Source organism: Phycomyces blakesleeanus (genome assembly GCF_001638985.1).
Source record: "Phycomyces blakesleeanus NRRL 1555(-) unplaced genomic scaffold PHYBLscaffold_14, whole genome shotgun sequence".
Classification (NCBI taxonomy): Eukaryota; Fungi; Mucoromycota; class Mucoromycetes; order Mucorales; family Phycomycetaceae; genus Phycomyces; species Phycomyces blakesleeanus.
This window is the reverse complement of record NW_017265147.1, coordinates 339,239-364,643: the sequence shown is the minus strand read 5'-3', so window position 1 is coordinate 364,643 and position 25,405 is coordinate 339,239. Positions and strand designations below refer to the sequence as shown.

At 36.2% G+C, this 25,405-nt stretch overlaps 7 protein-coding genes and 1 non-coding gene across 8 annotated transcripts; 2 read left to right on the top strand and 6 right to left on the bottom strand.

The window, feature by feature from the left end:
• Window positions 1–360: 360 nt before the first annotated feature.
• Window positions 361–1,194, bottom strand: PHYBLDRAFT_146933 (hypothetical protein; the record flags this gene model as incomplete). Its single annotated transcript, XM_018431758.1, has 2 exons — window positions 361–1,057; window positions 1,100–1,194. 2 exons carry the CDS (start codon window positions 1,192–1,194, stop codon window positions 361–363), a joined length of 792 nt encoding a protein of 263 aa, XP_018289988.1.
• Window positions 1,195–9,983: 8,789 nt separating this feature from the next.
• On the top strand, window positions 9,984–11,261 carry PHYBLDRAFT_169858 (hypothetical protein; the record flags this gene model as incomplete). Its single annotated transcript, XM_018436181.1, has 6 exons — window positions 9,984–10,004; window positions 10,062–10,406; window positions 10,460–10,670; window positions 10,698–10,780; window positions 10,828–11,040; window positions 11,100–11,261. The coding sequence occupies 6 exons, from the start codon at window positions 9,984–9,986 to the stop codon at window positions 11,259–11,261; spliced, it is 1,035 nt and encodes a 344-aa protein (XP_018289987.1).
• Window positions 11,262–11,450: 189 nt separating this feature from the next.
• Window positions 11,451–12,496, bottom strand: PHYBLDRAFT_146929 (hypothetical protein; the record flags this gene model as incomplete). The annotated part of the gene is made up of 3 exons (XM_018431757.1): window positions 11,451–11,842; window positions 11,897–12,130; window positions 12,304–12,496. The coding sequence occupies 3 exons, from the start codon at window positions 12,494–12,496 to the stop codon at window positions 11,451–11,453; spliced, it is 819 nt and encodes a 272-aa protein (XP_018289986.1).
• A 642-nt stretch (window positions 12,497–13,138) lies between these two features.
• On the bottom strand, window positions 13,139–15,740 carry PHYBLDRAFT_146928 (hypothetical protein; the record flags this gene model as incomplete). The annotated part of the gene is made up of 7 exons (XM_018431756.1): window positions 13,139–13,305; window positions 13,558–13,644; window positions 13,696–13,885; window positions 14,012–14,127; window positions 14,561–14,725; window positions 14,819–14,884; window positions 15,692–15,740. The coding sequence occupies 7 exons, from the start codon at window positions 15,738–15,740 to the stop codon at window positions 13,139–13,141; spliced, it is 840 nt and encodes a 279-aa protein (XP_018289985.1).
• On the top strand, window positions 15,654–15,725 carry PHYBLDRAFT_t170. Its single transcript has one exon. It is a non-coding gene; the product is annotated as a tRNA-Glu (tRNA).
• A 428-nt stretch (window positions 15,741–16,168) lies between the features above and the next one.
• Window positions 16,169–16,702, bottom strand: PHYBLDRAFT_169855 (hypothetical protein; the record flags this gene model as incomplete). The annotated part of the gene is made up of 1 exon (XM_018436180.1): window positions 16,169–16,702. The coding sequence occupies one exon, from the start codon at window positions 16,700–16,702 to the stop codon at window positions 16,169–16,171; it is 534 nt and encodes a 177-aa protein (XP_018289984.1).
• Window positions 16,703–18,018: 1,316 nt separating this feature from the next.
• PHYBLDRAFT_159219 (hypothetical protein) lies at window positions 18,019–18,891 on the bottom strand. Its single transcript, XM_018433945.1, has 3 exons — window positions 18,833–18,891; window positions 18,292–18,734; window positions 18,019–18,229 (listed from the first exon to the last, which is right to left on the bottom strand). The coding sequence occupies exons 1-3, from the start codon at window positions 18,843–18,845 to the stop codon at window positions 18,167–18,169; spliced, it is 519 nt and encodes a 172-aa protein (XP_018289983.1). The 5' UTR covers window positions 18,846–18,891; the 3' UTR covers window positions 18,019–18,166.
• A 2,427-nt stretch (window positions 18,892–21,318) lies between these two features.
• Window positions 21,319–21,940, bottom strand: PHYBLDRAFT_159218 (hypothetical protein; the record flags this gene model as incomplete). The annotated part of the gene is made up of 2 exons (XM_018433944.1): window positions 21,509–21,940; window positions 21,319–21,434 (listed from the first exon to the last, which is right to left on the bottom strand). A coding segment is annotated over exon 1 (416 nt), but the record flags the coding sequence as incomplete, so codon positions are not given.
• Window positions 21,941–25,405: the final 3,465 nt, after the last annotated feature.

Genomic DNA, 25,405 nt, shown 5'->3' with positions numbered 1-25,405 from the left:
ATCTACTATTGCAACTGTTAGGAGAATCCGATGTACTGGCAGAATGCTTTGAAAATCTTGCTTGTAGAATTCATTCTGTAACAACTCAACCCCTTCTAATTCTCTTATTTTTTCCGAAGTGGATTTGAACCATTTGACAAATGCAAATACATGCTGACTACTATGGGGATTTCTGTATGTTAGAGAAGAAACAGTTGGCCTAAAATTGTGAACAAAAAGGTACTGAATCTCTCCAACATACGCATGTTTCAACCCAGTTCGTTCAGTGAAATATGCTTTTATGTATGATCTGCAGCCATTCGTGCCAATGCACCCTTTGTAGCTTTGCCCAAGAAGATCAACGGACTTCACCATTTCGATTCAGTCATTGACAAAAGGTGAGTCATCAATTACATCTTTGCAACTTGAGATCTGTGGATTCTTGTACGCAGCTTGATAGTATCCTACAAGACAATCATATTCATGTTTTGGCATAAATGATACTGATCTTGTTTTCAATGGCAAGGCAGATGGTGACATGGGCTCATTTCCACAAATTGTCATTGAAAGATTCTGTGAAGCTTCAAGATATTCAGAAATTGAGAAAGAGTGAGAGAGGTAGGTGTTGATGTTGGTGTTGGTGTTGTTTTTGTTGTTGTTGGTAGTGAACTTATCAAAAATTTCAAAACATGCAAGTGCATGCATAGGTTTCAGAAGTTGACAAACAAAATTTCCCTTCCATGACTCTTCAATAAACTGTCTCATAAATGTTGATTCGAACCCATTTCTTTGATTGGTCTTGATATTTTTCAGGACATTATTATACCTTTCAAAGCTGAAAAGCCAATAGCCATAGACGGGCCCAAAGTCAATCATTGTTTGGTGTAAGTGCAGATGCAGGTGCATGTTGGGAGAGAGAAGGTCCAGGTTGTACAATGCCTCATGCCCTTTACAGAATTCTTCTAAGCATTTGTGTCCTTTCTCAATGTCTTCTTCAGAAACACTAGGCTTGGTGAAGTGTCTGCATGCATTAACAAACTCTATCCAGTTCTTGAACTCTAGCAATGGCAACACATCCCTTAGAACCACAGGAGAGTACACAAGACACCAAGACTTCTACTCATCAGCCTTCATATAGGGAAATTCCTTGGCAATCTTTGTCTCAAATGACGTGTAATTGGGTGGCAACACTACCTTCTCAACAGCCTTTTGCATGGCAATGAGTTTTTTATTGTTGATTAATCAATCCGCAACCCATCTCTTCAGCATTCTTTTGGCAGCACCTAAGAAAAGATTGTGCATGGGATCGATGATTGTGCAGCAGACAATGTCAAAGTACTGAAGATGATGCAGTTCAGACCAGCAAACACCATGTGCAACTTCAAGACGCTGTCTCTCAGTTGGTTTGGTTGCATTTCTCCAGATCTCTGCATCCTTATGATTGTCATTCTTAGTGCGAAGAAGCCACTTTGAGAAAACGAATCCAGAATAATCAATGGAACTCGTTTCAGCCAACCTTGAGAATTGATGCTTACACTTGTGGCATACATTTGTACTTGTATGGGATGTGAATCCACATACTTTCCTTGCAGAAGGTATACCACAGGCAACCATGAGAAGGGCTGCTTAGATAGAAGTACCATTTGGACATTGGTGAGTCTTAATCTTAATACCTTTGTACAGCTCCATCAACTCATCCACAAGCAGTTTTAGATAGTTATTTATGTCAGAAGTGCTCGCGTCTTTAGGCCCTGGCATTAACCCAACAAGAATCATGTTCTCCTTCTTGAACCACTCACTGCGTGGAAGATTATTGATTGTAAGATATATGGCACCACAGGAGTAGGTAACACCATTGAATGGCTGAAACCAGTCAATGTTCAGAGTGAGCATGAGTGATCGCTCGGTATCAACAAAAGGTATACCATCTATGTCTACTATCTCATTCCACATCGCACCACCGTACACGTCAAACAAAGTGCTATCCATTTTTGGGCCGCGGTTCCATGAGTTGATCTTGTTTTCAAAATCTGGGCATTGAAAAAACGTCTTTAGGGCTTTCTTGACGGAGTGGAATACATATGTCTTTTTAGGTGCTTTTGATCTGGGACCAGACTTAAACAAACTGTTGCCACACAAGGAGGTTTTACTAAAATTGGGTGATGTACAACACAAAGGAGCGGCTTCATTATCATATATGGCATGGCATTTGCTACATGCAACATACTTCTTGACACCACTTGTCAATGCTTCAAATCCAGCCAAACGTTTGAGATCAGCAACACTCACGGGAAGGCGGAATGGGTCAAACAAAAACTGCAGGATCTTGTTGATTATAGCAATCAGGATTACAGCTCCTTCATCCACAACGTATAGTGAGACAAAAAGAGCAACCAATATAACAATGAATCAGTAAATCAAATTCAATTCCGAGATTGATTCCAATGAAAAATCTTTAATTTGATTTTTTTTAAAAAACGTTGATTAACTCTTTATTTTCTAGGATATAATATTATCTAAAGCTGTGTACCTAACTTCATCATTGTCTATCTCAACATCGGATTCATCTTCATATTCTTCTTCTTCTTCGTAAGTGTCACTTGTATACTGGACATTATCTTCAGGGCCAAACACACAATCCGTTTCAGAGAAAGGTTGGTTTCTTGTCCGTATATCTAAAATGTCATTTGTGTCATTTAGGTCTACAAAAGCGGAATGTTAGACCCAAATAAATCAATGTAATAAAATAAGTTTTCTTATTTCTAAGCTCAGAATTCATTTCAACATCTTCCTGTTCAAATTCAAAACTATCTTTCTCCTGATTTACAGGCTCAGAAACAGCACTACTAATTGTATCGCATGTGTCTTCATGGGCTACACATTTATTATTATTATTATTATATAAAATAATAAAAAAGGAAATGATATAAAATAAAATAAAATAAAATAAAATAACGTAAAGCAAATGTATTAACTGTACGCGTTTGAACATGTGTAATATCATGATTATCTTTTTATTGATGACGTTTAAATGTTTTAACAGATACACAATTGAATTCTAGTATCTTGCTTTTATAGATAGAGCATCGACACTCTTTTCTAACAGTTGGTTTGCGAATAGAAGCCATTTTAAAATGAAAAGAAAGGTTTACAATAGTATTTAATAGTAAAGAAAGAGACTTCAAAGAAAACACACTTTTATTTTATTTGAGTTTGATGTTGCATTCTAATGCTACACAGCTGCCAGTAGCCAATAGAGTAGCTTAAAATACTATTCAAATACTTTACTCACAAAAGTGAGCTGAACTACAATTTTACCTATTCTGTCTATCAGAACTTAGGTATACTTTACATATGCAAAATTGATCTGTTTTTGCAGTGATACGTTTTTAGTTTAACATCCTCATCTTCAACATTGATAAGATTGTGAAAGCAAACTTGGGTAACAACATTTACTAGTTGTTAGACAGAAATCTCACCAGCCTGTCTGAGAAACTAGTTCCCGATGATATCACATTATGTTTCTCTCCATGAACCCTTAGAGATGGGCTACAATAAAAATAATAAAAATCATTATTTATTTCATTTTATTTATTCTTATCTTCACAAACTCAATGCTGACGATTTATATAGAGATAGTATTTATTTTTCTCTGTCCTTTTTTGTTATCGTCATTTATTTTACTTTTTCTTTTTTAAAAAAGAAAGAAAAGAAAGAAAGGATATTTATTATTGTTTTTTTTTAAGCATAAAGCTTTTTTGGTAAGGCAATTACCAGTTTTTTTTAGACAAGTCCTGTTGTATGATTAGCAATTGCTACTTCTAAAGAGATTCTATGTATAGGCAAAATTGAATGATAGTTTGATTGCAAAGGTGTTGAACCACAAATATCAACTCCATCTTTCTCTCATGATTTATCTCCAAGTAAAGAAAGCCAGTTATCAAACGCGAATACATGTTGATCATGATGAGTGGAATTGGCTTCATAGTGCGATGACGTTGGAGGAGAAGTAAATGAATAAATGAAGATATACTTGATTTGCCATGTGAAGATTGTTTCTGTACTTCCATCACTGCCAAGAGACAATGATTGGACATATGATCTGCGGCCAGTGGTGCTGTTAATGCCATAGTACACTTGGCCAAGAATATTGATTGATTTCAACTTTATAATCTGATTGCCAACAAAGAATGAAGAGACAGCAGCATTTTGATAATGGATGAGATCAGGAGTGAGGTACGTGAGTTTGTAGTATTCCAACAAATGGGAATAATCAATATCACTCATTGAAGAAGGTTTACTAACTGAAAGTAGGAGAGATTTGTTGCCAAAGATAGGAATTCTGGTAGTTTCAGAAGAATTCACAATTGCTTGCAAAATGTATGGTGGCTGAACAATTGTGGAGGAGACAGATGATGAGATAAGGACAGATGTGGATGAACAGACAAGTTTGGAAAGAACAGAAAGAAAGAGAGCTTGAGTGAGACATGTGAGAGCAGAATTAACAAAATCACTTTTGTATATATCTTCAACAAAGCATCTCATAAATGTGGCTTCAAAACCGTCCTTGCCATTTGTGCTGATATTCTTGAGTAGATCATTGTATCTCTCAAATGCAAAGAGCCAATAACTATATACTGGTCTAAAATCAAGAATAGTTTCTCGAAGATGGATGTGTAAGTGCATATTACATATAAGGATTGTGGCGGTGTAAATCTCATTGCATTTTTCACAAAAATTTTTGAGATGTCTATGGGCAGTATTAATATCATCAAATGTAATGCTGGGCTTTACAAGATGACGACATGCAAGGATGAGAGCACCAACTTCAATACCACAGAAGAATATACCAATACCCACGACTTCCACTCGTCTGCTTTCATAAATGCAAATGTTTTTCCAATTTTGCTTTTCAATGCAATATATCCCCTTGGCACAATCATCTTATCAGCTATCTTTTGCATGGTGGTGAAATCTCTGTCTCCAAGAACACCACGTTCAATCTACTGATTCATCATTCTTTTTGCTGTCCCCAAGAACAGGTTATGCATAGGATCAATGATCGTTCCATGTACTAGATCAAAGTATCCAAGGCAGTGCAACTGCGACTATCAAACACCATTTTCGATTTCCAGATACTGTCTTTCTAAAATAGTAGCTGCGTTTTTTCACTTCTCAGCATACAGTTTATTCTCCTCATAGTTATAACAACACCACTCAGACTCTTTAAATTCACGGAGATCAACCTTATTTGTGCTGCCATGGCGAGTAAAATGACGGTTGCACTTAAAGCATGTGCAAGTGCTATTATGCACAGTAAATCCGCTGGTCTTTCTGACAGCTGAGATGTCGCAGGCAACTATCATCAATGCAGCACAAATCACTTCGCCAGCAGGAGACTCAAACATTGTGATTCTTACCCCATGATACAGCTGTATCAACTTATCTACTATTGGCTCAAGATAGTTATTTATCTCATTGGTTTTAGGCTCCTTAGCATCAGGCATAAGTCCTACAAGGATTACATTCTTGGCTTTAAACTGGTCACTGCAAGGCAAGTTGTCAATGACTAAGTAGATTATATCACAGGAGTATGTAACTTTATAGAACAGCTGAAACCAGTCAATATTGAGCATCAGCATCAGCAAACGAGGCTGCTCAACAAATGAAGCACTATTACTATCCTTGAGTTCTTTTCAAACCGCTCCGTCATATACATCACACATTGTGTCTACTAATTTTGGCTCTGTATTCCATTGACGTATCTTTTCTTTGAAGTCTGGACGATTAAAAAGAATCTTGAACGCATTTTTGATGGACTGGTAATGGAAACTATGCTTGGGAACCAAAGCACCAGATGAAGATTTCTTTGTCAATTCACAGTTACAAGCTGCACAAGCACCTGTCTTTACAAAGACACAGCAAGGAGGGACAGATTGATTTTCTTTGTAAATTGCATGGTAATCCTTGCAGGCCACAAATCGTCTTATGCCCTTGGAGAGCTCACAGAATCCCGTCATATGCTGAAGACCAGGCAGACTTGTGGGAAGCTGGAAGTCCTGCTCGTAAATCTTCAAGAGCTCGTTGATGAACTCAATCAAGACAACTGTGCCCTTGTTGACCACGTAGTGGGATGCAAATAGCACAGTGAATGTTGCGATAAATCTGTGTACCGGATTCTCAGGCATACTGCTGTTTGAAAACATGTCTATTTAAAAATATAAAAAAATATTAATTTTTGTGACTTTTTTTTAGATTTTTTTGACTTTCATACAAACATTCAGTGTCAACTTCTTCAACATCAATATCAACAGTATCTTCGGCATTCTCATTGCTCTCATACTCAAAGTCAATGTCATTGAAATTGACATCGACCTCATAGTCCACTGACATAGGGGAGATATCCAAAATGGGTAAGTCAGACTGACGTGCAAGAACTTCTACGGATCCAGATTCTTGGACTACAATAGCTACAAATATGGAATATAATAAGAAAGTTGTTTTTTTTGATACCCAAATAAAAATTTCTTACATTCCGCATCAACGTTCATTACATGTCTCTGTGTACCTGTGTTTAATATAAAAGCTATTAGTATATAAAAATGCAAATTTTATATTGTAAATAGCATACCAAGTTCACTTCTGATAGCATCTTTTAGAGCTGCTTTCTTGTCATAATGCTGGGCAGTTTTCTTTGACACTAAGGTGTATCCATTATAATTTTTAATGCACTCGGTATAATAGCACTCTTCAAAGTTTTGTTTGATAGTAGAAGATATGATGTTTGTGTTTTTTTAATAATGAAATAAAAGGGAAACAGGTGTTACATTTATCTTTTCACAAAGACTTTATAGTAATAAATAAAATAACTTTTGTTGCTTGTTATATCTGAGCCAATAGAATATAGTAAAAGCAGTTTTTTTATTTGAATACAAAAAGCAATGCTGAGATGAAATATACTCTACATATATACTATCACTGAATTATTTCGGCACTAGTATATTCAGAATGTTTTTCCAGTGATGTATGATGATATATATAGGCAGATTTGAAAATTTAATCAATTTAATCTGATGTGATAAAGACAATGTAGTATCTGACATTTGAAAAATATTTGAAAATTCTGAATGCATAAAGGTTGCTAAGTACAAAGAATTCTGCAATGTCCCCACACTGCCAGACAACTGAAATTTTGTTAAATGCTAACCATTTTTACAACACTCTATGTCAACTGATACATGTGATACTTGTATTTGTAGTAAACGTTGACAGGTGATATGTTATCATGATTTTTGAGATTTGAATGGGTTCATAGATATGAAATAATCTCTTTTTTTCACAAGAGAGAAAAAGACAAACTCAAAAGAGAATGTAGAATTAAAGATAATAAAATCAATAATAAAAAAATAAGAGAAAAACAGTACTGTTGATCAATCTTGATAGACTTGACTCAATATACTTGAATAATCAAACAAGTAAAATATCAACAGTGTTAAATATGAAGAGAACTTGTTGTGAGGAAATAAGACAAAAAAATTGATATTTATTAAATGCAATTATTGTGATATTTATAGTCTTGCAATTGACTTGTTGAATAACTAAATAAATAATATTATTGAAAAATATAATAAAAAGTTGTATAATTGACAATCTATTAAATGTGATTTGTTCTTTACTATTATTAAATACAAATAAAATAAAACAATTATTAAGTCATAATCATAAAAATAATTATGCTTATAAGAAAATATAATAAAAATAATGTTAATTCCAAGTTGATTTGTTCAGTTAACACTGGGAAAAGTGTTCAACTTCCTCTATGTGAAAGAATATCGAATCCCAAGTAAAAGAATTAATTTAACTCAGGATTTGGGTGTTCTTGACATTATGATATAGTTCTTATTAAATCTAAGAAATGAGAACATTAATTCTATGTGAAAGAATTGGGCTAAAAAAGTTATATAGTACTACCTTAATATGCCAGCTCAGAAATGCAGGTTAAAATGAAAATAGATCTTTTTTCTTTTTTATGTACAGCACGGAATTCCATTGTTCTTAAAAAGGCAAGAAAAAGAAGTAAAACTGATACTTTCTTCAGAGGAAAGTAATACTTTCCTCAGGTTTTAAGTAATTCTATTGGGTCTTGAAGGCGCAAGAAAAATAAGTAAAACTGATACATTCTTCAGAGAAAAGTGTTGTAAATGAGTATTGACTACTGCTGTAATTGAGAATAAGTCTGAAGGAAATAATATAAGGCCTCAGCTATTCCAGTCAAAGGTGTCTACCGATTACTTTATTATTTAACACACAGGTTTAGCATGCATGATAGTGATTATATTTCATATGCTGATATCACCATAATATGGGATACATCAGTGGATTATTATAAGCATAATTATAACTCATAAACACATTTACTTTCGATGTTAATACTTCATTTGAACTACACACATTTATATAATTAATCATACATTAATTATCCCAAGATCACATTGCTCTGATTAAGGCTCAGATAGGATCGATTACCTGACCCCAGTCATATAATTTTCCCAATCCAAAACAATATAAATAGCAGTAGTAGTTCAGTGTAGGAACCTGGTCAAACTTTGATACAAAATCTTTCTCAATAAACAAAAACCTACACAAGTTCTCACAAATCTTCGTTCCTAATTTCAAATCTTCAATTCTTCCTCTTAAAAACTTCTTCAACTTCAACCACCACAACAAAAAGTAATAATTTTCTCAAGTTTTAATCAATTCTATTGGATCTTATTTTACAGATAAACTTCAGTACCCTCATTTGATTGACTGAAAGATAGTCTTCTCATACTTCTTTAAAACAGTATCTGGGAAATAGTTTACAAATGGGGCTTGTTTATTTTGTAAAAAAAATTCTCTTGAATTACATTGCATAATAATATAGTATACACATAGCTCTCAACTATTTTGAGTTTAAGTAGTTTGGGTATCATTGGTAAAAAGAGAGAATTTATAATAATAGTGAATATAAGAATAGTACAGTAAATGAGAATAAGCTAGAGTAGTATTAAGAATCTGATATAAATACAATTGTTACCATTTACTACAAAAAGAAAGATAATTAAAAAGTTAAATAATATGTTTTGTATTTAAAGAAATATACATATACTTACAGTCAAGTATGCCAGAGTTATAATCGTTGTGTATATACTACATGCAATAACTATAAAGAATGATTTTAACATTGATAATAGCTGTTAATATAAGAGATATACTGACCTTAATAAATGATGCTGATAATTCTTCAAAATTGAAAGAATGAACTTATTATATACTGTGATATATTCAAATATATATAATATTAGTATAAAAACACATATATAATTTTGTAAGTTTACCAAGTATATTGCCGCAGTAGACATGTGTAATCGTGCACAGGACATATATCCGCTAACAGATGAGAAACAAATTAATATAAAACTAGAACATATTTGACTTGTTTTACCTTTATGTTTAAGAGTGAGACATATCCAACCGTATGAATAGACCTATTGATAAATAAAGAAGTGTCTCAAAAATTATTAGAAGTTTAGTAGATCTAGAAAAAGAGAAATATAAAAACAAAAACAAAAACAAAAATAATTAAGTATAGTAGACTAGTTTAAAGACATCATATTTCTTTATCTGATTGTATGAATAAAAGAAAAACTATTAAATAAAGAGAGAAGAAGCAAAAAGGCAGACAAAAAAAAACAAAGGAAAAAAAAGAAAAAAAGAAAAAAAATTGAATATAAAAATAAAAATCTTTGTCTTCTGAAAAAAAAGATACTGGGAATTAAATTGAAAAAATCTAAAACAGAAAATGGTTCATATTTTCATATCATGTCTTCAAGAAGTCTAATAATAAAGGTTTAAAAGAACCTTTTTATTTCACTATATTTCATAATATTCTCTTTCTCGATCTTGATCTCCAAAATCAAATCTTCCAACACTTTCACTCTACTATGTATGTATGAATTTATTTAATGTATAAGCAAATAACAAGAGTAAGAATAAAAAATTTAATGTATTTTTGTTTTATTTTGAAACATATGTTTGTATAGAAAATGGCTCCCATTACTCCTAGAACCCCTAGATCTAATGCTAGAAATAGCCTTACCCAGGTTGCAGTTGGTCGTGTTGAGCAACATCTTGTTGTACCTGCTGTTACCCAAGAACAGCGTATGACAGAAATGTCAGCTCGCCTTGATAACATGGGCACCATACTTGGATCCCTGGACAATAGATTTGGTCAATTTATTAACGTCCAAAGAAGAAACACCAAGACAGTTGGTGCAATTGCTATGTCTTTGGCATCTACAAGTAGACAAGTTCTCCCAGCAGTTGCCCCATCTGCTGCCCCATCTTTTGACCAAATGTCTGAAGAAGAGACAAAAGTTGCAGTTTTGGTAAATATGTTAAATCTTATGTAGTGAATAATAATCTAATATGTAGTATCTAGGCCTTGATCAGAGAGAAGATCTGGAAAAAGGACTTCAGATCTAATGATTCTACTGAGATTGCTGGGAATGAAGCAAGACAAAGATGGAACATAGATGAGAGGGTTGACTATCTCAATAATGTTGTTGTTGTTGCGTACTTGCAGGAGTATATTCATGCCCAATCCCAAACTGTCAGCTTTTGGCCTGGCATGGTAGTATCTATGATAAAAAGTAACTATAGATATTGTTATTGTAAAGCACATACATTGCCTGAGCAGCGCGTAGACAACAACCGCAGAGCAAGAATTGCCAGCCAGATTAAAGAGATTATTACAAAACATGTTATTCATTTAAGATATTTTGTACTCATCTTACTATTTTTTCTTAGATCTATACTTGCCGCCAGGATATCTATACTAGATACTGGAGGGTGATAGACAAGGAGATGGGTCTCACGGTGAAAGAAGATTTCAAGATAGCTTTTTTTAGTGCTATCCAAAAAGGGGCTATGTCAGACGGCAAGTCTGACACAGAGAAACTTTTTCCTGGATTCCCAGTGCGTGTGTTAAAAGTTGCCCGTCCCAGCTGGAGAAGCAATGAAGTAAGTTATTTCTTGTGATGTGCTCTCAGTGAAGTAGAATATTAATAAAATAAATATAGTTCAACAAGTTTCTGGGCTTGATTGATGAAAGCATGCATTCCAATCATAAAGCAAAAGGGAATGCAAAGCCAAGAATGCCTAGGTTTTTGAGAGGAGAAAAAAATGTTACTGTACCATGTTGGCTGATTTTGTCACTGCCTCCCTGGGCGATTAAACAATAATTGTTTTTTTGATTCACACACACACACGTCCTTTATACTTGATTTATACACAACAAGACTGAAAGTAAAAACGATAACAAATAGAAATAAAAAAAGAGATAAATATATTGATAAACAAAGTAAAATAGAATGAAATAAATAAAGTAATAAAATATATAAAATAAAGAAATATATAAAAAGAAAAGACAATTAAGTATAAATTTTTTGTGGCAAAGGTATTGCAATCTTCCTATTGATACTTCGTCTGGTTTTGTAGTCAATGATTGCTACTGGCAGAAGTATACAACGGATGGGCAGTATACTTTGGAAATCCAAATTATAGAAGTTGGCATGATAGATTTCAATATCTTTGGGTTGTCTGCGTGTGTCTGATGTTGTTTTGCACCATCTAACAAAGGCAAAGATATGTTCATGGTTGTGGTTACTGGGTGCTGTGGGAGAGTTTGTGGGTATGAATAAGTATACAAAAATGTACTGAATCTCCCCAATGTAACCATAATGGGCATTCATGCGATTTTCTTCAAACAAAGCTTGGATGTAGAAACCACGTCCATTGACATTACATCCCTTATAAACTTGCCCTAGTATGTTAATAGACTTAAATATCTCAATATGCTCATTTACAAATTATGAACTCGTCATGTCATTCTTGCAACTGGAGATCATCCCATTGTTATATGCAACCTGGTAGTAGTCAACAAGGCAGTTGTATTCAGGCGTTGGTATCAGTGACAATGGTTTCTTTGCCAAAGAAAATGCAGTTGGTAGGAGAGGTTTGTTGTCTTTAATTGATATCAATACGTCCAGTGTAGCAGTGATAAAGTTGGCGAGTGAAAAAGACAATTGAGAGTATGGGGTTATTGTTGATGCTGTTTTTTGTTAATGTTTTGTGATTTTTTGAAAGATATCCATGTATGCGTGAGTATCAGTAGATTCCATAATGTGGCTGATTATATCTTGTTTATAAATATTCTCAACGAATTGTCTTGTATATGTCAGCTCGAATCCAGTTTTCCATTGGTCTTTATGTTTTTCAGGATACTGTTATATCGTTCAAAACTAAACAACCAGTAACTGTATACAGGTCCAAAGTCGCAAATAGTGGCTTGCAGGTGGAGATGTAGGTGCATGTTCAGAGAGATTAGATCCAAGGTGTACAATGTTTCACACTCTTTGCAAAAATTCTCAAGATACTTGTGGGCTGAGACAATGTCACTTTTGCAGACATTTGACATAACTAAGATTCAACATGTCTTGACAAAAAGCATCTAATTTCTAAACTTGTTCAGCAGCAAAACATCTTTAAGTACAACAGGAGAGTATACAAGACACCATGACTGTTGTGGTGGTTGAAGTTGAAGAAGTTTTTAAGAGGAAGAATTGAAGATTTGAAATTAGGAACGAAGATTTGTGAGAACTTGTGTAGGTTTTGTTTATTGAGAAAGATTTGGTATCAAAGTTTTATCAGGTTCCTACACTGAACTACTACTGCTATTTATATTGTTTTGGATTGGGAAAATTATATGACTGGGGTCAGGTAATCGATCCTATCTGAGCCTTAATCAGAGCAATGTGATCTTGGGATAATTAATGTATGATTAATTATATAAATGTGTGTAGTTCAAATGAAGTATTAACATCGAAAGTAAATGTGTTTATGAGTTATAATTATGCTTATAATAATCCACTGATGTATCCCATATTATGGTGATATCATCATATGAAATATAATCACTATCATGCATACTAAACCTGTGTGTTAAATAATAAAGTAATTGGTAGACACCTTTGACTGGAATAGCTGAGGCCTTATATTATTTCCTTCAGACTTATTCTCAATTACAGCAGTAGTCAATACTCATTTGCAACAAAGACTTTCACTCATTGGCTTTCATATAGGGAAACCCCTTTGCAATCTTTGTCCCAAGTGACGTGTAATCAGGCGGCAACACTATCTTCTCAACTGCCTTTTGCATGGCAACAAGTTTTTTATTATCAATTATCCCATCTGCAACCCATCTCTCTATCATTCTCTTGGCAGTGCCTAAGAAAAGATTGTGTATTACATTGACGATCATGCAGCAGACAACGTCAAAGTACTGGAGACAATGCAGTTTAGATCAGCAAACACCATTTGCAACCTTAAGATGATGTCTCTCAGCATGTGTGGTTGTATTTCTTCAGATCTCTGCATCCTTACAATTGTCATTCTTAGTGCGAAGGAGCCACTTTCAGAAATCGAATCCAGAATAATCAACGGAACTCATTTCAGCCAACCTCAAAAATTGATGCTTACATTTGTGACATGCATTTGTACTAGTATGGGATGTGAACCCACATACTTTTCTTGCAGCAGGTATTTCACAGGCAACCATGAGAAGGGCTGCTCAGATAGTAGTACCATTTGGACATTGATAAGTTTTGATCTTAATACCTGTATACAGCTCTGTTAGCTCATTGACTAAAGGCTTCAAATAATTGTTGATATCAGACATGCTTGGTTCCTTGGGCCCTGGCATCAATCCAACAAGGATCACATTTTCTTTCTTAAATCTAATGTTGTGCAGAAGGTTGTTGATCGCAAGGTATATGGCTCCACATGAATGTATCACCTCATCAAATGGCTGAAATCAGTCGATATTCAATGTGAGCATCAGTGAGCGCTCGCTGTACACAAAAGAAATTCTATCAATGTCTGACAACGATTTCTACATGGCACCATCATACACATCAAACATCATTCTATTTACCTTTGGACCATAATTCCAAGAATCAATACTATTTTCAAATTTGGGACAATGGAAAAATATTTTTAATGATGAAACAATGGAATTGTACACGTATGTCTTTTTTGCAATTCTTGACTCTGATCCAGATTTAAACAATGACATTGATCACAGATTATTACTACCAAACTTAGTCGCAGTACAACATAATAGAATATATTCATCACAACTATATATTGTATGACATTCATCACAGGCAGTATACTTTTTAATTTCTTTTGTTGAGTCGCTAAATCGCACAAGTTGTTTGAGACCAGAAATGCTTAATAAAAGACAAAACAAATCATTAAAGAGTTCCAGAATTTTGTTGATAATGGAAATCAAAATCACTGTGCCTTCATTGACAGCATACAATGATACAAATAAGGCAATAACAATTACAATAAAACAGTGGATGAAACTCAATTCCAAAATGGACTTGAAAGAGAAAAAAAAATTTAAAAAAAAGAAATAATCAATTCATTTTCTTTTTATTTCTCAGAGACAACATCGTTTAAAATTTACTATACAAACCTTCATCATCACTCATGTCAGCATCACTCTCATCTTCTTTGTTGTCAAGATCATTGCTTACTGCATACTCATTGCTTTCAACACCAAATACAGCATCGGATTTAGAAAGAAATAAGTCTCTTATCTGAGCAGGCATTTCTACCTTTTCTACGCTGTCATTCAATTCTATCAAAACGGAAATATTAGACAAAAACAATCATAAAGAATAAAAAAAAGTTTTTATTTTACCAAAAATATAATCTATATCATATTTGTTACTTTTGTCTTCAAAATGAATTTCATTATGGCTGACAACCTCAGATGTTTCTTTGACTATATCAGTCTCTGTATTTCAATTAATAAATTGCATCAATTATTATCATATTAAAAATAAAAATAAAAATAAAAAATAAAAATATAATTGTTTTTTCTATGTCTGTTGGTTTGCCCTCTGATTGCAATTTGTTTATCTCTTTTATGACATTTAAGCATTTGAGCAGATATGGTATTATATTCTTCTGCTTTAATTCTGCATACTGGATAGTCGTATTTGAACTTTTTGGTTAAGATACGGCTAGGAGGCATTTTAATGAAAAATAAATAAATGTGTTTATGGGTTTAAAAGTAAAAAAAAGAGGAACATAACATAGTTTATTTTTTATTTATTTAAGCTTAGTATTTTTCTCAGATGCTATACAAATTGCTATGGCCAATTAAATCGACTACATCTCTTATCAAATATTTAATTTACAAAAACCGACTGAGATTTAATTTTATATTTTCTTCCACTCGAAATTAGATTCACTTGACATATGTGAAAGTGGACACTTTTTCCAGTATAAATATAGTGAGAAAATAAGATATGATGTATTGTTGTGTGAAGTTATTGTTGACAGGATGATGCTTTTTCATTGTATATATTGGTGTTTTGCTCTACAAATAGAAAAATTACTTTTTATTCAGCCTTGGCTGCCATCAGAAAATCAAAAAAATAATAGAATATAATTTTTCTACATTACAAAGAATTCTATAACGTCACCAAACTGCTAAACAACCGAAATTTCGCTTACAGCTACTTGTTTTTAAACAACACCTTGCGACATAACATCGTATATCCTCAATGGTCTAGTGGCTAGGATCCGACGCTCTCACCGTCGTGGCCGGGGTTCAATTCCCCGTTGGGGAAATCGTTAAATACCATTTTGGTGAATTTGTGTCGGACATTATTTTGATGAATCCGTAAAATCTGAAGATAGTTAACCGCAGTATAATGACTATTTCTTTAATTAAATATAAATAATAACTACTGTCGTTCCTGATCTGGGATGGTCTTCCTTTTACTATAGCAAAGTCAAAAGGTCAAACCCACTGGGGATCGGAGAGTATATGTAAAATCGAAGAGAGGATAAAAGGTCCTTTTTATTGATAGGAATTGAATTGTCTTATATAGTTTTCTAAACTAATACTGCGCATTATCCGCAGTAAACTATTATACTCTATTTAATTACAAGAGAAGTCCTTTTACTGCGGTTGATGCTCAGAAGATGTTACTGTGGTTAATCTTTACAAGACATTACTGCGGTTCGTTATCTATGAGGTATCTTTGACATACAGAACTGCTGCGGTCAATTATCCCGATTTCTCGGATTCATCAAAATAATGTCCGACATCACCCCCTCTCGAAACTGTTGATCGTCCTCGGTCAACTCTGGTAGACTCTATCATCGAGAACGGCAAGGTGGAAGAGGAATCTATGGCCAGATCACGTCGCATATTGTTATGAGCAGCGGTCGGGTGATACCAGGTGCGGTCGAAATCGTCGGATTTGGCTATTTTGAGGCGGTCAGCATGAACCCAAGAAGTATAAGGGACACCTTCCATTGTTGTGAGCTTGTATATATTCTTATCGAAATTTTTATCTACTACAATATATGGGCCCATCCAGTTATATTCTAGTCCAAATTTGTTTTCATGCTGCAACAACAAATGTTCACCGATTGCGAACTGATGAGGTTTCATGATCGAATCCCATCGTTCCTTGTCTTGTTGGCTGTTGGCGGTTACTCGAGCGTCAGCATTTTTGCGAGCCTGTTGGAGATTACGAAGAAACGGGATAGCGCCATCGGATACGAGGGTCGGGTCGTCAGGGATAGATGTATCCATAAATGGACGTAGGGGATCGCCAGGAATACGAGGTTCGCGGCCATAAGTCAAGAAAAATGGACTGAACCCAGTTGTACGATGCTGTCTGATTCGGCAAGCCCAAAGTGCTGTTTCCAGATATTCGTCCCACCGGTGAATGGCACCATGTACATATTTACGTAACATCTGTTTAAGAACACCATTTAACCTTTCACATTTTCCATTAGTACGTGGGTGAAATGCTGAGGTTAATTTATGATGGAGCTTAATTTTCTTAATGTAAAAGCTCAAAATATGTGACATAAAGTTTGCACCACGATCTGTCAGAATTTCGTCTGGGCAACCAAAACGCATGACTATTTCTTCGTACAAAAAGTTGGCGATGGCTTCGCCCGTAGCAGCAGGAACAGCACGTGCAATTGGCCAATTCGTAGCGTAGTCGACGGCAACCAAAATCCATCGATTTCCGTTGATTGTAGTGGGAAGTTCTCCAATGAAATCGAGATGCCAACGAGAGAAAGCAGGGGGGATATCCAATGGTTCCAAAGGGGCATGGTGTATGTTGCGTTCTGCGTTTGAGGCCAATTGACATTGATGATGTTGTGGTGGTTGAAGTTGAAGAAGTTTTTAAGAGGAAGAATTCAAGATTTGAAATTAGGAACGAAGATTCGTGAGAACTTGTGTAGGTTTTGTTTATTGAGAAAGATTTTGTATCAAAGTTTGACCAGGTTCCTACACTGAACTACTACTGCTATTTATATTGTTTTGGATTGGGAAAATTATATGACTGGGATCAGGTAATCGATCCTATCTGAGCCTTAATCAGAGCAACGTGATCTTGGGATAATTAATGTATGATTAATTATATAAATGTGTGTAGTCCCAATGAAGTATTAACATCGAAAGTAAATGTGTTTATGAGTTATAATTATGCTTATAATAATCCACTGATGTATCCCATATTATGGTGATATCATCATATGAAATATAATCACTATCATGCATGCTAAACCTGTGTGTTAAATAATAAAGTAATCGGTAGACACCTTTGACTGGAATAGCTGAGGCCTTATATTATTTCCTTCAGACTTATTCTCAATTACAGCAGTAGTCAATACTCATTTACAACATTATCCTCCACCAGATTCAACAATACCTTTTGTTGATTCGGCAAAACATCTCATCTTAACTATTTATTAATTTGTCGAATTGCTCAATTTCATTTGGGTCAATTACGCTCATAATTTTTTTTTATACTTCAAGAGATCTGCACTGTAAACTCAGCTCCGTGGATTACGTGTTTATTTTATCAAATTTTTTGTTGCTCTTCTTTTGGACATTCTTTCTTCTCTACTCAGTGCGGTAGGAAGCTTACTTCCATTGTACTCTTCAATGCGATTCCTTTTTATTTTACCATCATGTCTTGGAATTTGAACTGTTTTCTTTAATGAGGCTGCACTCTTATTCACTAATTCCGTGGCTCTCTCATTCTCTAAACGTTCGATTTCTCTGACCTTCTTCCAATACTTTTGTATTATTGTGGGATTGGTAAAATCGTTAGCCATTTGCCATGTGTTTGCCCGTTCACCATAACCAACCCATTTTACCAGATATTCTCTTTCACCAGCAGCACCACGATGATCGCGAATGTCTTCAACTTCATAGAGCTCATTCTCAATTGTAGATTCATCGATGGTAACCATCTTGAGTTCTGAGGGTGTGTAATTTCGGTGCAACAATTCTCCTTGCTCATCCTTTAGTTCATACGATCCTCCTTTATTTCTTCGAACCACTGTATAAGGACCTTCATAGATTGGTGCCAATTTATTTGGACGATGTGGTAATCTGACCATTACGTGTGTTCCTTTGGGGATGTCTATTAAGATGTTCTTGTGATCGTATTTCTTTTTTAACTCTTCGTTGATCCGCAAGACTCTTTCGTTTATGGCAGGGAATATTATTTTATCCATATATTCAATCTGCTTCTCCAATTCATCAATTGTTACCGTGTTTTTGGGAAGAGAGAATTTTGCTTTATCACCATACTCATCAGGTACATTAACTCTGCGAGCATACATTAGTGAAAAGGGTGCACTCAGTGTCTTTTGAGGAATATGTCTGTTTATGCATAGCTGAACAATTGGTAAATAGTGACACCAGTCATTGCTGTTCGCTCTCATCATTTTCCGTACAGTATTCTCTGCAACTTTCACACTGGCTTCAGCAATACCATTTCCTTGTGGATGATATGCCGTTGAATATCTTCGATCAATACCAAGCTCTTTCGATAGGCTTGCCATTAAAGAATTTCTAAATTCCAACCCATTGTCACTTTGCATTACTTTGGGAAAACCATAATCTCCAAATATTTTTATCAATGCCTTAGCTATTGTTGTCGAGTTTTTGTTTGGTAATGGTCTCAAGATGATATACTTGGAACAAACATCAACTAACACTAGCATATACGTGTGACCATCCTCTGATACTGGGAATTCACCGCATAAGTCAATTGCAACATGATCAAATGGTCGGAAAGCTACAACATTGGTCAATGGGTGATATCCTCTTTTGCTGATGTTGTGCTTCTGACATTCAGAGCAAGAACGAATAATCTCCTTTGCTTCTTCATATATATTAGTCCAATGTAATCCTTGAGAGTGAAGATCATTCACCATAGCTTGACTACCAAAGTGACCAAACGAATGTGCTTCTTTTAACAAGCCATTTCGCTTTTCTTCAGGAGGCGACATATAGTCGGAAGTCTCTGATACATTTTCGATGAGTTGTGTAGCAAGTACATTTAGCACTTTGTCCTTACTGTACTTTTTCTTACGAATAATAACTTTATCTTTAGATTGCAAGTGTTTTGTTCTGATTTTTCTCAATCCATCATCCTCCACCAGCTTGTAACTATCCTCTGGAGGATACAAGCGACTCAACAAGTCTGGTAGTTTATTCAACAAACCAGGAATATGGACCACCTTAAAATCAAAGTCAAGAAGTGTCTCAATCCAGCCAATTATCATGGGATTAGCAATTTTTTGTGTGTGAAGATAAGTGAGTGCTTTATGATCAGTAAAAATGGTGAACTGTCGGCCCCATAGAAATGGACGGAATTTATCAAGCGCCAAAACGACTGCATACAATTCTCTTTTGGTGGTACTCCATCGCCGTTGGGATGGGCTCAGGGAAGTTGACACAAAACTAATATACTTATCACGCCCTTGATCGTCACGCTGAAAAAGCAGGCAGGCTACTCCATAAAGGGAAGCATCTGTGGCCACATACATTTCACGTGACATATCTGCGTAATGAAGAATTAAATCCTGATGCAGTATGTCCTTTAATGCTTTAAAGCTTCTTGTCTGCTCATCTGTCCATAGCTCAGCTACATTGTTGGCATGACTTAATCGTGAAATAGGTTCAGCCACCTTCGAGATCATGGGAATATAGTCTCTGAAGTAATTAATCAAACCCATAAATTGCTGAATTTGTTTCGCAGTTTTAGGAATAGGCCATTTATCAACGTTTGTCAACTTTCGCTTATCAACCTTGGTGCCTGTCTCATTGACGACAAAACCAAGCAATCGCACTGAATGTTGAAACCAGACACATTTATCAGAGTTTAGAATCAACTTCGCCGATGTCAATCTATCAATCACTATTTTTACATCCTTAACATGCTGCTCAAATGTTTCGCTAGCCACAATACAATCATCAACAAAATTCTGCACACAGTCAATTTTATCAAACAAAGTTGCCATGACATGTTGAAATTGTGATGTAAGCATCTTCAAGCCAAAGCAGCCTTTAATGAAGCTATATTGTTGTCCATCTAAATGAGTGAATGTTAATTTATGAACATCTTCAGGTGCAACTTTGAAACGATGGTAGGCATTCGATAAATCCAATGTGGTGAAAAATTTCTTTCCACTCAAATTCTGGAATATCGTTTGGATTTTAGGAATTGGATAGTTGAATGTGGGAGGTAGGATCTGATTCAATAATCGCACATCTAGACAAACTCGGTGACTCACAATCTCTCCAGCTTTGTTTCTTTTAGGCACAAGCAACATAGGACTGTTGAAGGAAGTATTGGTCTTGGACTTGACAATCGTGCCTGTCTCAAGCCATTCTTTTACTTGTTTATCAAGTGTTGGTCGTAGAGCATGGGGAATAGGATATTGACGTCTATAAGCTGTGGCGCCTTCTTTTGTGGGTAATCTAATTAGAGATTCTGATAAAGGACAAGAGGACTCGACTGGGATTTTCTTATTTTCATCCAGTGAGGCCTGAATTGACTGAATAAATTCTGCTCGCTGTATTTCCGTACCAGCTGGCGAATTATCCGGTTCAAACTTTTTCTCTTTATCGATATTTAGATTCTCATACACAGCGGCATAGTCTTTAGCGTTATCTGAATGAATATATTCTCCTTCGATATCGTATGCAACATTAATCAATCCGATGTTCATTTTTGTTAAGATATCTCTTCCAAGAAGAATATCAAAATTAAATCCTGTATTAAACTCTAACACCTCGGGTGCATGCTTAAACGTAATTCCATTCACATATTTAAAATTTAAAGGATCAGTTTTTCCCAATCGCTTAGTACCACTATTCTTTGACAAGAAAGTGAAGGAACCATTTGATGAATTTATTTTATTTATATTTAAATTTTCATTCAAACATTGTAAACTAATGAAAGTGCGTGCACTGCCAGTGTCAATCATTCCAAGTAGTTTGTGGTTCTCTACAATAATAGGAGTGGTTAGATTAAATGCATCATTGGCTTTAACCCTTCTCTCAATTTTGTCAAGTAGGTACTTACAGTCGAAAGACATGTCTTCGAGTTCCAAGTCGACACTGTCTTGGATCGCCTTGAGCACTTGCTCAGACTTCTCCTTGGCAGGGACCTGCGAGACCATCAGGACTGGCTCACTGTCCTTACAGACGTGGCCACGGAAGTAGTTTTCTCCACACCGCCTGCAGGGGTTGCGCTTGGTGGGGGCAGCTACTTTGGCCTTGTTGTTGGCCAGGGTGAAGCATTTGCTCGACTCATGTGTAGTATTCTTACCATGGTGCGAGCAGAAGAAGGAACGCTCCGGCTTACTGATTCGGTGCTGCTGGTTGTTGCTGGAGTGCACCTTCTTGCGAGGGTACGCCTCCATTCTCTTCTTCTCCATTCTCTTCTCAGTGTGCATGTTGGCACCAGGAATGAGCTGGGTAGCTTCGGCATACATGCGATTGTCGTCGCCAAGGATGTCTCTGCCAATCTGCGTCAACTGCTCCACAGTCCAATCTCTTTTGGTCTCGCCATTGAAGTCCAATCTGGTCATGGTGAGCCGCAAGAGTGTCTGTACTTGCCTAGTCAAGGAAGCGAGGAAGCGGTCGGCAACACGAGCATCGTTTTTGGGGAGGCCGGCATCATACACAGCCTGAAGGAACTTCTTGGAGTAATCTCCAATCGACTCAGAAGGAAGCATTACCATGGTAAATACCTCTTTTACCGAACGGGATGTCACCAAGCGCGATCCATGTCTTGCTGTAAAGCAGATCTTGGCCGCATTCCAATCTACACACTTCTTCAAATCCATCTCTACCCATCCATCGTCACTATGAGGCAAGCAGAGCGGTAAAAATCTCTTCCAAACTAGTTCAATGTCCTGAAGGGACGACTCAATAACCTTTTGGAAGGTGCGAAGGAAGTGGTCTACTGAGTGAAAGACCTCTTCATTTGGGAAGGATCTAATCACATCGTCTGCCAACTGGAACTTAGGAAGATCTCTTCTATTAAGAGTCAACCCTCCAGTGCGACTGCTCTTCTCTACAACTTTCACAGAAGGCGAAAGGTACTGACTGCATGCTATTTCTATATCTATCATTTCTTTGACGCGTCTGACCTTATTAAGGGCTAATTCAGCTGCTTGCTCATCGTTCATAGCGTGAGCAGCGCTGACAGCCTCTACATGCTGTTGAAGTTCTAGTCTAAGTTTCTCTGACAAAGACAAGACTGTTGTAGCAGCATTCGCTACCAAGGGACGAAGGGGAGAGGGAGCAACAAATTGTCCAGGGGTGGAGCTGGCAAAGGAGATGTTGTCACTCAGACTGGCGATGAGGTCCTCCTCAGTCATGACGGACATGGCATCCTCATCATGAGCAGGGATGATGGCGGCGGGATAGTTCTCAGCAGAGGGGTTCATGGTAGTTCACGAAAAAAAATGTTGTGGTGGTTGAAGTTGAAGAAGTTTTTAAGAGGAAGAATTCAAGATTTGAAATTAGGAACGAAGATTCGTGAGAACTTGTGTAGGTTTTGTTTATTGAGAAAGATTTTGTATCAAAGTTTGACCAGGTTCCTACACTGAACTACTACTGCTATTTATATTGTTTTGGATTGGGAAAATTATATGACTGGGATCAGGTAATCGATCCTATCTGAGCCTTAATCAGAGCAACGTGATCTTGGGATAATTAATGTATGATTAATTATATAAATGTGTGTAGTCCCAATGAAGTATTAACATCGAAAGTAAATGTGTTTATGAGTTATAATTATGCTTATAATAATCCACTGATGTATCCCATATTATGGTGATATCATCATATGAAATATAATCACTATCATGCATGCTAAACCTGTGTGTTAAATAATAAAGTAATCGGTAGACACCTTTGACTGGAATAGCTGAGGCCTTATATTATTTCCTTCAGACTTATTCTCAATTACAGCAGTAGTCAATACTCATTTACAACAGATGACATTTCGATAACCATTCTTGAATTTGACTTCTCATGGCTGGCTACCACCAACGCTTCTTCATTAAATCATACACCGTTGTTTCTCCAGCATGTCCGAAACCATTGTGGAAATTATTTACTAAGTCTGCACGCTTGGCAAACAGTGCAAAACGAATTTCTTGTACTGTGTCACCTATTTTAACGAGACGGAAAACCTTTTGGTCGTGGACCACAAACTTATTGCGTTGCCGATGGAGTAATTCTTTTATGTCTTCTGGCCATTCATCTTCTTTTCGTGCATAAAATTTTGGCCAGTCGGACGTTTGTGAGTCTGGTATGGTGTACAGGTATTCTGGTTCCATTGATTTAATTAATGTTGCATTGTATTCTGGGCCATCGAGACGAGAGAGCACATCAGGGACACCATTGTCTTTGCCCGGTTTGTATTGAATTATCGGGTTGTACAGCTCGAATTCAGAAATCCACCTTATCAGGCGAGGCGTGGGCTTAACCTGACTGCGAAAATACTTGAGTGGTAAGTGATCGGTGAATACAGTGAACGGTTTTCCTTCGATCATGCAGCGCCAAGTACGCAAGGCATGTAGAATACCGAGTAACTCGCACTCTTGAGCAGGATACGATCTTTTGGCAGGGGAGAGTTTTTTCGATTCGAACGCTAATGGTTTCCAACTTCCGTTTTCGTCTTCTTGCATTAATACGGCACCAACACCAAAATCTGAAGCATCTGTTTCAATGCGGAATGGTTTATCCATGTCTGGGGCAAGTAATACAGGTGCAGTACTCATTTTCTCTTTTAGTAAATCGAAACTTTCCTGGCATGTCTCCGTCCAAACGATAGGCCGTCATTTTGGTCCTGTCCCTTTAGTTAAGTCTGTTAAGGGCGCAGCAATTCCAGCAAACCCAGGGATGAAGCGGCGGTAGTGCTGTGCAAGGCCAATAAATTGTCTAACTTCTTGTAAATTTGTTGGCGGTGTCCATTCTTTTATAGTCTTTACTTTGTCTGGCGATGGTAAGATGCCTTGCGCAGATACGTTGAATCCAAGGAAAGTTAGTTCGTTTTTGTTAAATTCGCATTTTTTAAGGTTGGCAATTAATTTCGCTTCACGTAGTTGGTTTAACACATGTCGTACATGTTCTTCGTGTTCTTCTGGTGTCGTGCTAAAGATTAGGATATCATCCAAATAGACTAAGGCAAACTTATCCAAACAATCTCCAAGAACTTTGTTCATAAGATGCTGAAACGTCAGTGGGGCATTGGTGAGACCAAAGGGAAGAACCAGAAACTTGTATTGGCCATATCAGGTGTTAAAGGCGGTTTTTGGCACATCTGAGTCTTGAATTCTCACTTGATGGTAACCGCTTTTGAGGTCCAAACTGGTGAAATGGTTTGCTCCACGAAGGCGTTCCAAACACTCATCGATGCGTGGCAATGGATGGTTATTGCGGATAGTAACTTTGTTCAGGGCTCTGTAATCAACACACATGCGCATCTCACCATTTTTCTTTTTAACAAATAAAATTGGAGCACCCCATGGCGAAGAACTTGGACGAATTAAGCCGAGGTCTAGAAGTTCCTTTAGTTGTTGCTGTAATTCGTTGAGTTCTCGAGGGCTCATTTTGAATGGCGGTTTATTGACAGGGTAGGCATCTCCAGTGTTTATAACGTGTTGGACGTCACGGTTCGGCGGTAATCCAGGTAAACCGTCTTGGAAAACGTCCTCGAATTCTTTTACTAATTTCATCCAGTGTTCATCATTATGTATATCTTTTTCTGTCTTAATGTGCAACAAAAAGCATTTGGCCTCCTCTCTCCTAGAGAGTTTCTCAATTTGTTTTGCAGATATCAGATAGTTTAGGTGAGGTTTAGTAGGACGGGGCCCATGAGGACACAAAATAAATTCTTGTTCATCACGATGTAAAGACCAGCTATCGACATGCCAATCTGGGACGGGTTTAGCCATTTGC